Source organism: Somniosus microcephalus, chromosome 10, assembly GCF_052327205.1.
Source record: "Somniosus microcephalus isolate GS21.2 chromosome 10, FLI_Smic_1.0, whole genome shotgun sequence".
Classification (NCBI taxonomy): Eukaryota; Metazoa; Chordata; class Chondrichthyes; order Squaliformes; family Somniosidae; genus Somniosus; species Somniosus microcephalus.
This window is the reverse complement of record NC_140996.1, coordinates 203,588,712-203,605,359: the sequence shown is the minus strand read 5'-3', so window position 1 is coordinate 203,605,359 and position 16,648 is coordinate 203,588,712. Positions and strand designations below refer to the sequence as shown.

Here is a 16,648-nt window from a genome sequence, read left to right as displayed (position 1 = left end):
TACTCGAGATGTGGTCTCGCCAAGACCCTGTACAACTGCAGCAAGACATCCTTGTTGCTGTACTCCAACCCACTCGCTACGAAGGCCAACATACCATTTGCCTTCTTAACCGCCTGCTGCACCTGCATGCTTACCTTCAGCGACTGGTGCACAAGGACACCCAGGTCTCGTTGCACTTCTTCTTCTCCCAATCTATTGCCATTCAGATAATCTGCCTTCCCGTTTTTGACACCAAAGTGGATAACCTCGCATTTATCCACGTTATATTGCATCTGCCATGCTTCTGCCCAATGACTCAACCTGTCCAAATCATACTGGAGTTTCTCGGCATCCTCCTCACAGCACACACGCCCACCCAGCTTTGTGTCATCTGCAAACTTGGAGATATTACATCTAGTTCCCTCGTCTAGATCATTAATATATATTGTGAATAGCTGGGGTCCTAGCACCGATCCCTGCGGTACCCCACTAGTCACTGCCTGCCACTTGGAAAAAGACCCGTTTATTCCAACTCTTTGCTTTCTGTCTGCCAACCAGTTCCCTATCCAAGTCAATACCTTGCCCCCAATCCCATGTGCCTTAACTTTACACGCTGATCTCTTATGCGGGACCTTATCGAAAGCCTTCTGAAAGTCCAAATACACCACATCCACTGGTTCTCCCTTATCTATTTTACCAGTTACATCCTCAAAAAATTCCAGTAGATTAGTCAAGCATGATTTACCTTTTGTAAATCCATGTTGACTTTGTCCGATCCTGTCACTGTTTTCCAAGTGCTCAGCTATTACATCTTTTATAATGGACTCTAGCATTTTCCCCACTACCGATGTCAGGCTTACCTGTCTATAATTCCCCGTTTTCTCTCTCCTACCTTTTTTGAATAGTGGGGTAACATTAGCTACCCTCCAATCCATGGGAACTGTTCCAGAGTCTATAGAATTTTGGAAGATGACCAGCAATGCGTCTACTATTTCTGGGGCCACTTCCTTAAGTACCCTAGGATGTAGATTATCAGGCCCTGGGGATTTATCGGCCTTCAATCCCGTCAATTTCCCCAACACCATTTCCCTACAAATACTGATTTCTTCCAGTTCCTCCCTTCTTTCAGAAAACAAGGCTACACATTTATGAAAGGCTGTCCTGATGAAAGTACCCAAGTTTGATTCTTCCAGGTGCCTCATCATGGAAAGGCATCTGGGTCTTCCAGGATTTGTGTAACACTCCAGTTCTAGTCGCACAGTTGCTTGACTGAGCTCTTCAGTGGTCTGGTGCCACTTGACACTAGAATCAAATGCCTTCAGCTTTGGGCTTAAAGTTTCACCCTACAGTTCAAATGTAGCAGCTAGGGTGGTCAGTGGGAAATTGTCCTGTCACCTCTTACACCCCAGCAATGATTTATTGCTGATCCCTACATTGTTAGAACCTCTGGTTTCTACTTTGTGCTCTAGTCCCAAAAAGTAGGGGTGATTTTTTCAACCCAATGTTGGACCCAAGGGTCCTTTTGAAATACATTTTCTAAATTCTAATGTTACTGCAGGTGCTGTAGAACTGCTTGCACAAAGTTGTGTAGTGTCAGACCTGGGAAGAGCTACTGAATGCATCAACACAGAAGTTGGTGCTTTCACCCCTCCTGTTTCTAATTTACATAAATTACCTGCCAGTTGACACTTGGGTCTGTTCATTTGGAAATGAAACTAACATTTGGAGAGCAGTAGGGGTGGCTAGGCAGGCAAAAAACAAATGATGCCTAATACTGACAAAGTAAGGTATTGCATATTGGGTATATAAAATGACGAATGCAAGTATGCAAAGGGTAGAATAGGATTGCTATAGGGAGGTTTAGAGAGGGATTTGAAAGGAATAGTTATTTTCAAAACTGAGACAAATTGGCAAAGCAATTTTTTTTTTTAAAAAGGCGAATAAATTGTTTGGGATATGTGGCCAGAAGAGTGTAATACGTGTCTGTCGAGTAGGCCTTCTAGTGTGCTCCTCAGGAGAAACTCCAGGTCTGCACACCAGAGAGAAGGCAGTTAGGGCGTGCCCTCTTCAAAGTATGTAAAAGATCAAATGTATAGATATGTTGAAACCAGAATATTACTTTAAAATAAATCAGGCTAGTCGGGCCAAAGGCCACAAATTGGTAAAAAGTAATTTAAAAGCAGTATTACAATTTCTTCACTCAGTGTGACAAATGTTTGAAATCTGACAGATATATAGGGGTGGTAGATGCTGGACTGGAGAGTTGGGAAACTTTGGGATGTGCTTTAATGGGACAAATAACCTCTTCACATCCCTTGACTGCTTATGTCTTGGGTGTGGGATTGAGTTCATTGATTTGTCTTCATCTTGGGAAATGCACAATATATTGCTGATGGATGCACTTTATCTGGTGTGGGCATTTCACTGGTCCAGTCCTTCTCTCTCTCAAAATTGCTTTGAGTTTTCTTTCTTTGAAATCACTGGGTTGTAGTTCTACTGTTGCCTCAAATTCCATTGAAAGGAAATATTGTTTAGTTGATGGATGTAGGGCACCAACCTGTTGTGTTGATGCGAGGTAAGAATGCTCAATATGGATAGTTTTGTGTTCTTTTAGAAACAGCTTTAGTTAAACCCATTATTAAGCAGGGACGAGAAAATCTGATTTGTGGAATGCTAATCCTAGAATCACTATAATTTTACAGGTCAGAAGGAGGCTATTTAGCTCGCCAGACACCCCATCCACTTAGTCCCTTTCCCATGCCCCCTCTCATTTTTGTTTATTTTTCAGATGTTTATTCCCTTCCCTTTTAAAACCTATTATAAATTTTGTCTTCAGCGTTTTCTGGTAGGGCATTCTATATACTGAAGCTGAATTGGCGGGGGGTGGGGTGGTGGGGGGAGGAAATAGACATTTATTGTAACCCCTTCCATTGTGCTTTTGGCTGATCTTAAATCTATGCACTCTGAATTGAGACTCACCGGCCAATCAAAATAGCTCTTATTCGTATCTTATCAAAACGCCTCATGATTTTAAACATGTCTGATCACTTTTGACCTTCAAAAAAAAAAAAAAGTTTGTCATCTGACAGTTCTGGGTAAGTTATGTCTTAAAGAGACAACATCCCCAAATCCAAATATTTTCCCTTATGGTATAATGAACAGCATCCTATTTTATATGTGGAGATTGAAATGCAATCAAAGGAAGAGGATGAAGGTGAGTGAATTAACATTTCCTTAAGTTTTAGTTATTATTGAAGAAAGGATTCAAAATATATAATTCTAAAGGAGAAGGAAACTAGAAGCATTTTTCCAACAATTCATTTTTTTTTAAACTGTCTCTTACAGAACTGGAGGTAATCCTGGGGTTTGTGAATAGGATTGGATTCTGTTCCTTGGGGAGGTGGGGGGTGTCAGTTTAGTAAGACCATTTGGAGGATGCCACTTCGTAGCAGTGTGACCTAAAATGGAACTTTCTTTTACACCTGCCAGCTACATGCCTGTCTGCTGTGCCTAGTAACCAGTCCAAATGAGTAGCACTGCTACTGAGACACACTTAATTGAAAGTATCCATAATCCTATTTAGAGTCTTCTGGTCCTGACCATTTTTCTTGCAGAGATGTTTATTTCATTTATTTGTGGTTTAATTTTGATGCCAATGACTAGTTTGCCTCCTGCAAAATGAAGCACTTATTTTATGTTGCTCTGACAGTGTTTTGAAGGGGGTGGAGATTCTACAATATGTAGTGCAATCATTGTTCAATTATCTGTTCCTTTCTCCTCCTGCCTATGTTGGCATCAGGTTTTTTGGTGTAGCAGTTTACTGCATCAAGTTTTCATGCAACAATGTGCAAGTTCGTGCCAGTAATTCTTCAAGCAAGTTGTTCATCGATGTTTGGTCTTTTAGGCAAGCTGCTTTTGCAGAAAAGGAATATCTGGGATTTTCCTAGGTCACTTGTTCAGTTGATTGCTATGTCTTGCACCTGAACATTGTAATGTTAAAGTAGTGAACAGGACGAATTAATTATAGTGTCAAGTTTGAATTTCTTTCAATGAGTTTCCTGCTCTGTAAGTCTAGGTTTGTCTCATTGGACACATTTTTAAAAACTTTTAACTTTTTGTGTTTGCAATGCTGGGCCAATTTGCATCTAATACTCAATCTTTTTTTAAAACAAAAGATGTAAACTCCTTCCAACAAACCACAAAATGGATTGATGATGTCCGAACAGAGAGAGGAAGTGATGTTATCATTATGTTAGTGGGAAATAAGACAGACCTTGCAGATAAAAGGTAAGAGATTTTTCATTGAACTCAGTAATGCCAATTGTGAAGCCTCCACCACTAGAAAGTAATCATTTTGTAATCTTCTACATATTATCCCCCACTTCAAAAGTTTTCAGCAACTTTCTGCACTTATTTGTATGAAAATTACTGTGCTGGTAATTACCCATAAGTGTCTAAACCCAGGTAGCCTTCACCTCCATTCTTGATTGGTGACCTATTGTCTGTCTGTCATGTGGAAGTGGAGGATTTCTTGATAATTTGTTTGAATTCACTGCATTACTATGGCTCTATAATGAAGATGAGTTAATCACTTGCAGATATTCATTTCAAAATGTTACCATTTACTGTAATGGGGTGGAAATCTACATTTATAAGTTGCAGTACTTTAATATAAAGCTATTCATTGGAATTACTACATAATCCTAACTATGAAGAAAACCTGTACACTTGTGTTCCACTCCACTATCTCTCTCATTAAAAATCTTGTGCATGTACTTCCTGTTGTCACTATTTTGGACACACTTTTGTGTCGGCATTTACCATTTGTAAATTGTGGTCAACATTTCCCATTAAATTTGTTAAGTCAGCTGTCCTAGAAGTTACAACAACACAAACCGGTCATTTTACGTGACCGCTCGTGTCTGCGTTTACCCTATTAGTTCTGATCACATTTCCCCACCCTATTTCCATAGCCCTTCAACCTCCTTTATCTACCTATCCAATCTAATATTGGATGTTGATATAGGTCTGGAAATTCCTCATAACTGCTTCTACTCCCATCAGCAGCGGAAACCCTGCACACACACGCAAATGGAGTTTCCCTCTAACTTCCAGCGAAGCAACGTGAAGCAGCTCGGAGAAACTTCCCGGCCATAGTTTCTGCTTCAACCACTAAGCTTGAAAGTGTATTCCACAGCCTCACAACTGTAAAAACACATACCTCTTGTTCTAAATCTCTTGTACCTATAGCCCCTCAACTACTGGAAACAGTCTGCCTACCTGTCCAATCCTTTCATCATTTTAAACACTTCTGTCATATTGCCCCATAACCTGCATTTTGCTAACCATTGTTCAAGTCTGTCGTATTTATAGTTTCTCATACCAGGCAGCATCCTTGTGAAACTATGTTTTATCCCTTTTAAAACCTCGGTGTCCTTCCTCTGGTGTGGAGCCCAATACTGCACATAGCACTCTGATAATCATATTAAGGTTTTATATAGGATCGTCATTACCTCTTGGCTTTTATATGCTATACCTCTTGAAAATACCCAGAATTCCAGGTACTATAGGGATACTTGAATTTTTAAAACACATTTGGATTGTGGCCATCGATCCTCGTTCAGGATATCGCTAGAGGGCAAAGTCTACTGGCTGGTTGGTTCATAGAGGCCAAATCTTGGCTGTCCTCTAAGATGTTGACTTTGCAACAGGGGATGACTGCCAAGTTGGAGCAGAAGATGGGCTCTCTGCTGTGAATGATTGTGCTAAGGCAATTGAGTACATGAATATTGCTGATTACAAAGCCTGATTTCCGTGACTACTGGGGTTTTTTGAATACATTTGACTAATTCAGCTGAAGTTTTCATTTTATTTGTGGAACTAAAAATATTGATGGACCATTGCACTACTGTGCATGTTGATCTTTGATAAATTCATGAGTCGATCAATGTTTCATATCTGTTAAATAATGTAAATGATAAATTAGCCCATAGCCTATGAAGAACATTTGAAACTGTCTATCTGAAACATGTTTTTAGAGATTATGTAAATGTGTGTGTGTGTATCCCTGAAGTTCATTTGTGAGGTGGCTGCATGAAGCATTCTACAATTATATTCTAATTATAAGCACTTGGTGTGTTGCTTCCTTGACTCCTTTCAGACCCACTACACACAATTCTATCACTACTTCCAATCCCATTTCCAATTTGTCCATAGCACCAAGACGGCTTCAATCAAAGTAATAACATTCACAGAATCACAGAAACCCCACAATGCAGATCGAGGCTATTTCGGCCCATCGAGCCTGTACCGACACATATCCCACCCTATCCCCGTAACCCCACGTATTTAATCCCCCTAACACTAAGGGTCAATTTATCATAGCCAATCAACCTAACCCGCACATCTTTGGACTGTGGGAGGAAACCGGAGCACCCGGAGGAAACCCACGCAAACACAGGGAGAATGTGCAAACTCCACACAGACAGTCACCCGAGGCCGGATTCGAACCCGGGTCCCTGGCGCTGTGAGGCAACAGTGCTAACCACTATGCCACCGTGCTCAGTCTTTCCTTGTTCTCCTTAACCTCTGTACTGCTGTCAACACTTGACCATTGCCTTCCTAATGTATCACTGCTCTTGTGGGTCCACATCTGTCCTAATGCAATCACTAGAAAGAAAAGTTGGGGAGGTTGCTAATACAAAAGCAAAATACTGCGGATGCTGGAAATCTGAAATAAAAACAAAATGCTGGAAATACTCAGGTCTGGTAGTATCTGCGGAGAGAGATAGAGTTAACGTTTCAGGTCGATGACCCTTCGTCAGAGCTGGAAAAAGTTGGAGATGGAACAGGTTTTTAAGCGAGGGCAGGGAAAGGGGGGAGGGGAGGAAAGAACAAAAGGGAAGGTCTGTGATAGGATGGAAGGCAGGAGAGATTAAAAGACAAAAGGATGATGGTGCGAGGCAACAGGAGATGGTAATGGGACAAGTTAAGAAACAAAAGATGACTCTAGAAGTGTAAATGGCAGAATGATCGACAGCTGCCATGTGTGAGAGAGAGAGAAAAAACAAAATGGGGGCCGAGGTTATGGTCTGAAATTGTTGAACTCTGTTGAGTCCAGAAGGCTGTAAAGTGCCTAATCGAAAGATGAGGTGCTGTTCCTCGAGCTTACGTTGAGCTTCATTGGAACAGTGTAAGAGGCCGAGGACAATGAGGTCAGAGTGGGAGTGGAGCGGAGAATTAAAGTGACAGGTGACCAGAAGCTTGGGATCATCCTTAATGGACCGAACGGAGGTGTTCCGCAAAGCGGTCACCCAATCTGCGTTTGGTCTCTCCAATGTAGAGGAGACCGCATCGTGAGCAGTGAATACAGTATATTAAATTACAAGAAGTACAAGTAAATCGCTGTTTCACCTGGAAGGAGTGTTTGGGGCCCTGGACACTGGGAAGGGAGGAGGTAAAAGGGCAGGTGTTGCATCTCCTGCGCTTGCACATGAAGGTGCCAGGGGGAAGGGGTGCTGGGGGTGACCCTGAGCTTTTCCAGTTCTGACGAAGGGTTATTGACCTGAAACATTAGCTCTGTTTCTCTCTCCACAGATGCTGCCTGACCTGAGTATTTCCAGCATTTTCTGTTTTTATTTTGGGGAGGTTGCTAGTTGCAGTTGCAACTACTACCTTTTAGATCTTTGCTGGCTTTTCTAATTGTCTGCTGTCAACATTTTAAATAGAATGAAATACATAAGCAGCGTTAGCAAAGACAGTTGTTTTGAAATGATCAAGCCGAGTGTCTAATTACTAAATAAAGCAAGAATGGAACTTTAAAAATGACCTCTTAACATAATGAGCAATCGATCAACAAAACTGTTTTTGAATAAGCTGGTGTTTTCAACAGTCGGCACTAAAATTTGTTTGAGCAATTTTGAAACTTATCATATATTGCATCTTTTAGAAATGTTTTTAAAAATTTGCAATTACTGCCAGCAGCACTAAGCTTATTACTTTAATAATCATGAGTAACAAGTTGCCGTTGTATTGGCTGTCACTAAACGTTATGGCATTTTAAAAGCTTGCCATGATCTTAAAAACCCCAAGATGCCTGTTGATGTGTCAGAGTTTTACAGCACAGAAAGAGGCCCTTCGGCCCATCGTGTCTGCGCCGCCCATCCCTCCCTGTCCAGTCTAATCCCATTTTCCAGCATTTGGTCCATAGCCTTGTATGCAATGGCATTTCAAGTGCTCATCCAAATGCTTCTTGAATGTTGTGAGGGTTCCTGCCTCTACCACCCTTTCAGGCAGTGAGTTCCAGCTTCCAACCACCCTCTGGGTGAAAAAGTTCCTCCTCAAATCCCCCCTAAATCTCCTGCCCCTTACCCTGAATCTGTGCCCCCTTGTTATTGACCCCCCTACTAAGGGGAAAAGTTCCTCTTTATCTACCCTATCTATGCCCCTCATCATTTTGTACACCTCAATCAGGTCCCCCCTCAGCCTTCTTTGCTCCAAGGAAAACAACCCCAGCCTGTCCAGTCTCTCTTCATAGCTGAGGCGCTCCATCCCAGGTAACATCCTGGTGAATCTTCTCTGCACCCTCTCCAAAGCAATCACATCCTTCCTATAGTGAGGCGACCAGAACTGCACACAGTACTCCAGCTGTGGCCTCACCAGCGTTTTGTACAGTACCTTTTGAAATGGTTCTATGTAATTTTGTACAACTTTTTACAATCAAAATTCCACTTTTGGAAGTTAATGATTGAAGTCTAAATGACCACCATTGGTGCGCACATTTTCTTGTGACTGCGCCTGTAAATGTTTGCTCTACATATAAAAACGTGGTTACCTATGCATTAGAAAAGTAAAATACTGCTGTACTTGCAATTCTGTAGTGCTCTTAACATGCAGGAAGATGTCTCAAATTACTTAACATTGAGGAGAAAATGGATAGTATTACTTACTGGAAGGGTACATCAGTGAGACTTGCATGGACATTAATATTTTATAACGATTATGATTTATAAAATTATTTAATAAATGTGACAATTTGTTCAGTTCATTACTGTGCTACAGACTAAAATAGATGAAGGATGTATAGCCCTTGTCTGAAAATATTCTTGGAGAATTGTCTATTCATCCTTTTGTCCTATAACATTGGCAAAAAAAATCTAGTGACCTAATTTAAAAACAAACCTCCATAACACTGCCCTAACATCGTACACCCGCATGTTGTCAGTTCTAGAAAATATTAGACTTCTCCCTTTGTTAAAGATCTTTTCCTTACATGGGGAATTCTTGTCTTAGCCAAAAAATTGTTACCCTGTGCTATTTAAATAAAATTGGATAAAGTAGCATTCTCAATAGCACGTACTGTCAGCTAGAATTAAAATATAATTTAGAATTTTTTTTTAAACCAGAAATCAGACATCCATTTCGATGCAGCTTTCTGTGTAGTGGTTAATTTAATTTGAAGCTACAATATTAGGCTAGGATCATCTATAATTGGAAAAGTTTGTATTTTGTTTGGGGCATCACTTTATTACACATGCATTACTTGACATTACAACAGGCTCTATATACAAGTTCCTGTTCCCCAAAGTGCACCTACAGTATTTGATTTCTCTTTCCCATTCCCACCCCCTATATTGGCTTTAAAATTCATTGTAAATTGTTATTTTATCTGCTGCAGGCAAGTTGCAATCGAGGAAGGAGAAAGAAAAGCCAAAGAACTGAATGTAATGTTTATTGAAACTAGTGCTAAAGCAGGCTACAATGTAAAACAGGTGAGTGAGCAGTGGGAGTACGCTGCAGGATTTGCTTGTTTCTGTGGCTACAGTAGAAAACCAAAGCTGCTTTTTATATTGGTATTAGTGGACTGTTTGGGTCAAGGGTTCCTGAAGTGAGAGTATCATGCAGCCAGATGCACTCCCATTGTGAGCCTGTGCAGTTCGCTAACGATAGCATCCAGAAAGACCAGTTTTTCAGTTAATCTTTCTGGATTCTGGCTGTAACAAATTTGACAAGTGAGATTTTTACTAACTGCACAAGATCAGCGCTTTGGGACCCTGCACTACATAACACCCCATTGACAGTAATACAAAAGCAGCTGAAGACTGGTGATGACTTTTTCATACAATCTTAAGATCAGATCACGTTACTTTGAGGTCTCCGCCCATTTTTGTACAGCAAACCAGGACCAATCCTGTTTGTTTTGCCCCCTCAGCCAGGTCTCCGAATAGTACTTAGTGAATATTTCACGCACAAGCAACAATGAATATCCAGATGGAGTTTTTATTTTGCTGCACTGCAGAATATTTTTTATTTAAATTTTGGCCTGGTCCTCTTAAATGTAGCCCATATATCAAGCAAAAACTGCAGTGTTCAAATGTATGTGTGCTTTGTTTTAAAGTTTGTGTTTCTGTTCTGTGTCTTGATACCTGCCCAGGCAAATAACAAACGAAGGTGGTGAACAGAGAACCAAAGACCTGAATGTTCTGTTTATTGAAACCGGTGCAAAGATAGGATACATGTCAAGCAGGTAGAGCTTGCTGTATTCATGGTGTGCCATTTATGGTGGTGTTTAGTCATCCTGCCGTCTGCCAAATGATTGCATGGTTCCAATGTTAAGAAATAAAAATATTGTATCTAATTAGTTAGGATTTAAGTTCAAAAATAGCAATTCAATGGTTGAGTCTAATGTCTTGTGCATTTGTTGGAAACCTGCTAGAATTTCAGGGGCTTGCATAATATAATTTATTGAGATTGCTGTTTAGTTGATTTGCTTAAAACTCAAATTACTGTATCCTGCATTTTGGCGCCAAACCCTGCTGACCTGTTCAAATTGGCTGTTTTTGTAGCCATTTCAGAATTTCATTTTGGGATTACTTTGTTTAAATGTTTGACATTCATTTTGCAACATATTTTCAATAAATTACAATTTCTTTGCTGTAAGACACTGGTGGAACCAAATTTCAGGATGCTTGTTTTCTGATTAAACTTTGGCTTTACAGATCTGAACCAGTTAAACAACCCTGCAGTTGATGGGAATTCCGCTTTTAGATTCTTTCTCACTTTGTTGGACTAATTCATTAAAACCTCTCCCTCATGAAGGTTATTTGTTGCAATTTTTTCTTACATAGTACAGTATTTGCAATTTTATTGGCTCTTGGTTAACCAGATATTTTTTGCTTCTTGCCAGGGCCACTCTGGAAAAATAGCTTTGAAAATCCATTTCTACTAAGGAATTCTTAGCACTCAGTTCTTTTTCTTACACTAAAACATGCAGCCTGTTTACCTGTGTGCTGCCAAGCGAGAAAGGTACTAATTTTCTGCGCTGCAGAAATCTTAGGATGGATCTTGGTATAACCTGAACTTGCTTTGGTTACTTATTTAATAGCCCTTTTTTGTGTTATTTTGTTGAAACATTGGGTGGCGCTCACAATTGCAATTGCTTCTCGTACTGGGGTTTTTGTCGTGCATGAAGCCAGAACTTAATTATGATCATTGTTGAATTGATTACTACTGTACATTAATTGGGAATGTTTTAAAGCTTTCACTGGGCTTGAGAATCCTTATCTGATGCTTAACAGCGCTAAAATGAGGATCGTTCAGCGTGAGTAGGTGCAGCAGGGGAAGAGCATACCTAGCTAGATCTGCGAAAGTTTGAAGACCATATCCCTAATGGTGATTTCTTTCTCCTTGCTGTGTGCTTTTTTTTTTTTTGCATTCCCTCCCCCCTTCCCCCCCCCCCCCTCCCAATGGGAGGGAGGGAAGTTACGACTTGATTTCTGAAGTTTGAATTTCAAAGAACAAAGACTCAAATGGTACAAATCATTTAGCAAGCTGAGGGTTCTGCAATTTGTTTCTGCCTATTATGTATGCACACAGACTTGTGATGCCATAACTCTGAGGATGTGGAGATCTGGACCCTGGTGCAAAAGGACTGAAAATTGAAATGGAGAAATTACACAACACGTGGGTTTTTTGGGATCCATTAGCAGCTCTATTGTACCCAAGAGGCTAGTTCGATAGAATGCTGTTTCTCTATTTTGACAAAACCACCGACATAACTGGCTGCCAGAGAGTGGGTTACTGCTGTGTTGTCCCTTTTCTTTTCCCCCAGGACAGTCTGGCAGTGATTATAGTTCATCATGTAAGAAATTGTAGATGTTAACCTGTTCTTCTTTTTTTATGTGGAACATAACCAACTGACTGCAACAGTCTTTTCCTAGTGCATTTTCTAAAGGAACCCACGCAGTTGATTCTCAAATATGCCATCCTAATCGGTTTTTTCTCTCCAAAGATCCTAAATTGAGTATATTAAAATCAATTAATATGTCCATGTTGGATTTAAATTGGTATTTTAAAAAATTTAGTTTCCCTTGTATGAATTTGAAGCTATGGTGGAAGTGAATAATTTGCATAGTTGCATTTCCATTGTTCTGAATTAAATGCTTCAGCACAAACTAATGTGCAGTCCAATTACATTATACATGCAAGGTAAACCTGGCATATTCAGACAGTTCTGATAAATAAAACCCCGAGTGCTAACATTTGAAATAGAAACAGAATGCTGAAATTGCATAGTAAATTGATCATTGAAAGAGAAAGATGGATTAACATTTGGGTGTAATCCATTATTTTCTTTCAGATTCTGATCAGTCTGCTGTGCACTTTGTTGGTATTTTAGTTTAGACAAGCGGTGTTCAGAGTTCATTTACTAAAGGTTCTTCTAGTAAATATAGTTTTACTTGCATTTAAGTCAATCTGAATTGGGAAAGATTTATGAAAAGGTTTACAATTTTGACGGGCACATTTTTCAAAGTCTGTGCAGTAGCAGTTGGCAGATGGCACAGTTTCCATAAGTAGTAGATTCTGAAGTAATGCTGCATCTTTCGAAGCATAAATATACTGTACTATAATGGAGGGAATTCGAGTGCAGCTGCTCAGGGACATTAAAGCATAATATGTAAAAATTGTAATTATGCATGGCTTAATTTTTACTTTGGTGCAAGAATAGTGTAATCTTTCATTCTGAAGGAAAATTTCAAGATGGTACTGCTATTGCATTTGCCGGAGCTGGGCTTGAGATACTTCTGCATTGGAATTTGAAATGCACATGGGGTTTTTCATCCATTAAGTTTGCTGGCTTGCCTTGGATCAACATTTGATTAGTCCTTAGTCTACAGAAGGTATATGTTTACTTTTCAATACCTGGCTCTTCAGATCTCTCAAGTTTCTCTGAGCCAACTATCAGCAGACCTTGAGTTTACAAGGTAGAATGTGCTTCATTGTGAATACAGCACCCAGTCTTCGTAGCATCCAGTTTCAGACAACACTGCATATTCTCACTGCTGTTGGGCAATGCTTCCATTACCAAACAGGATTCAGGATTGGCTCTGCATACTAGGATGGAGTTGATGGTACAAAGCATTTTCACGGTCCCTGGCGTTCAGATGACCATTGCAGATAGGTGCTGAATTACATAAAATGGCAGTCAAGATATGTACAATCTCTTCCCGTGATATCTCCCTCACTTGCAGGATAGAGTGCAGATTTACAAGGGGCAGAGATTTGGAGAGTGGACATCGTTGAAACACTTCCTAACACACAAACCAGCTCAAACTGCATATTGTGTGCATGGCTCTTATGCTTTTCAAAGAATAGGACCTGGGCAAATTTGTGAGGATTCGGACATATCATGGCACCATAGTGAAGTACATAAACAATGCAGCACGTCGCAGTGGATGGCCTTCGCAGGGACAAGGTCCAGCCTTAAAAATAGTCTTTCAGCAGAAAGTCAGTTTGAGTTATCTTCAAATCAAATCAAATCAAATCAACTTTTATTGTCATTGTTAGTGCACAAGTGCAGTACAACAAAATGTAGGCTTGCGGCTCCCGAGAGTGTACATTTAGATTAAGACATTTAAACATTCAACATACATTTGGCTTGTAATACATTAACATAAACATAACCATAATAAAGTGCATTGGCAGATGTGCAGGCTTTAGAGTTTATTTGTGGAGTTCAGTAGGATGACAGCCCTGGGAAAGAAGCTGTTCCTAAATCTGGTCGTACGGGTGCGAATGCATCTGTAGCGTCTCCCAGATGGCAGGAGGGCGAACAGACTGTGGCTGGGGTGGGTAGGGTCTTTGATGATGGACCGTGACCTCCGTAAACAGCGTTTCTGGTATATGTGCTCTATGGTCGGGTGCCGGTAATGCGTTGGGCAGTTTTGACTACCCGCTGCAGGGCTTTCCGGTCATAGTAGCTACAGCTGCCATACCATACTGTGATACAGTTTGTCAGGATGCTCTCTATTGTGCAGCGGTAAAAGTTAGAGAGGATCGGGGTGACAGGTTACATCCCTTCAGCCTCCTTAGGAAATATAGGCGCTGCTGGGCCTTCTTCACCAGAGAGGAGGTATTGAGGGACCAGGAGAGGTCTTCTGTGATGTGGACTCCGAGGAACTTAAAGCTTTCCACCACAGCCCCATGGATGTGGATGGGGGTGTGACTTCTGCCTTTAGACTTCCTGTCTCTTTAATCTATTTCAAGTAGACAAGTCCAGAAATAGATTAACCTTTCAAAACTAAACGTTGCTGAACAGGGTCGGCTGAATGATTGATAGTTTTCAGCAGCTTGTTGATCTCCTGGAATGGGAAGTTTTTCTACAACTTCCATCAATTTCTTACACCCAGGGTCAAAGATTGATGTGTAGCCATTTGGTGATCTCTTAGAAAACTTGTTTTTTTGAGCTACCTCATTGTAAGCATTGCAGCATCCTTCTAGTTCCCATACAGACACGTATGGATGTAATACAGAATGTTACTGCAGATCATTTCACAGAATCACAGAAACCCCACAGTGCAGATAGAGGCCATTTCGGCCCATCGAGCCTGCACCGACACACATCCCACCCGATCCCCGTAACCCCTACACAACACATATCCCACCCTATCCCCGTAACCCCACGTATTTAATCCCCCTAACACTAAGGGTCAATTTATCATAGCCAATCAACCTAACCCGCACATCTTTAGACTGTGGGAGGAAACCCACGCAAACACGAGGAGAATGTGCAAACTCCACACAAACTTTATAAGTAGTCTTGCTGTAGATGCCAACTCTTCAAGTGTAGTTACCCAGAAATAGATCTCAAGAACCTTTCAGAACCAATGGTTGCTTGAGCAGGACAGCACACACATTTGGAGGGCTAGATATTATACATTATACCTCCGTGCCTCCATTTTATGGCTTGTCTCTTGAATGCATCAGACTCTTGAACACTATTCTGTTATCTACCCTGACAGGAAATTCAGTTCAATGTCTAGCGGTGTCCCAAGTTTTACGAAGAGTGTTGGAAATGTTCAGGCCATTTGACCGTTAATGTTGTCTTGGGATTTCAATTTTGCATTAAGCCTATTCCCTTTAAATCTTTGAGTTTGTGTAATCCTAAATTTCCTGTATTTCAGACTGCTTGATTTCAGTTGAACCTATAAATTTAGTGATCCACTTTATTTGGCACTAAAACCATATTTCAGTGTTGACATGGTGCCCACATTGTATCTACAACTCCATACCCCTTCACATTTAAGGAAATTACCACTTTGTGTATAAAGTGTTGATGTTCTACATGGAACAAGACCGCATTCTTCATTCCATGTAATTAGTTTTGATAGGAAAAGGAATTTACTAAACCCATTACTAAGCAGGCAAGAGTGAATTGGGTTTTAATGCATCTCTTTATGCTCTCATTAGTCAAGAGCCAGCAGAAAAAAAATGACTTTACTGTATGTGGAGGGTTTTTCCTTGATGCTCAGTTACTTAGAGTAACAAGTGATTTTACTAAAATGCTCATGATCTAATGGATCAAGTCAGATGCTTTGTGGCTGTGCGCAAGTTAGATCATTAGAGTTCTCACCTCCAGTTTTGTATTATGCTCTAGTAGCAAGTGTGCTAAATACTGAACCCCAAGACTGATGGTAAACCATTTGGTGGCGATGTTTCTTAATGTCTGTGTTCAATGCCTCAGTCAGTGCTTTATGCTTCAGTATTGGTTCCATCCACTGTTGCCTCCAAATAGTAAATATAGGCCTCCAAATAGTAATATGGAGGTGAGGGAAGGCATAAAAAGGGAAATTAGAGAAGCGTGCGATAAGAGCACAGCTGTCATCATGGGTGACTTTAATTTACATATTGATTGGACTACCCAAATTAGTAAAAATTCTGAGGAGGAGGAATTCCTGGAATGTTTTCGGGACGGTTATCTGGACCAATATGTCGAGGAGCCGACTCGAGATCAGGCCATTTTAGACTGGGTATTGTGCAATGAGAAGGGACTTATCAGCAATCTTCTTGTACGAGGCCCCTTGGGTCAGAGCGATCATAATATGATCGAGCTCTCAGTCGAGATGGAGAGTGAGGAAATTGAATCAGAGACTAAGGTCCAGAACTTAAATAAAGGGAATTACGAGGGTATGAGACGGGAATTGGGTAAGATTGATTGGGTGGTGTTTCTGGGGGGATTGACAGTGGATAGACAATGGCAAGCATTCAAAGATAGAATGGAAGAATTCCAGAACATGTTTATACCGGTTTGGCATAAAAATAAACCTAAAAAGGTGACTCAACCGTGGATAACGAGGGAAATTAGGGACAGCATAAAATCAAAAAAAAGGGC

The 16,648-nt window shown here is 40.6% G+C and overlaps 1 protein-coding gene across 2 annotated transcripts in view; it reads left to right on the top strand.

Moving 5' to 3' along the window:
* The window catches only part of rab6a (RAB6A, member RAS oncogene family), a 90,206-nt gene that overhangs the window by 65,855 nt on the left and 7,703 nt on the right, over positions 1 to 16,648 (top strand). For both annotated transcript variants that reach the window (XM_085999460.1, XM_085999459.1), the window contains exons 5-6: positions 4,155 to 4,266; positions 9,656 to 9,749. In XM_085999460.1, the coding sequence (XP_085855586.1) occupies positions 4,155 to 4,266; positions 9,656 to 9,749 (206 nt within the window). The remainder of the gene's footprint in view (positions 1 to 4,154; positions 4,267 to 9,655; positions 9,750 to 16,648) is intronic.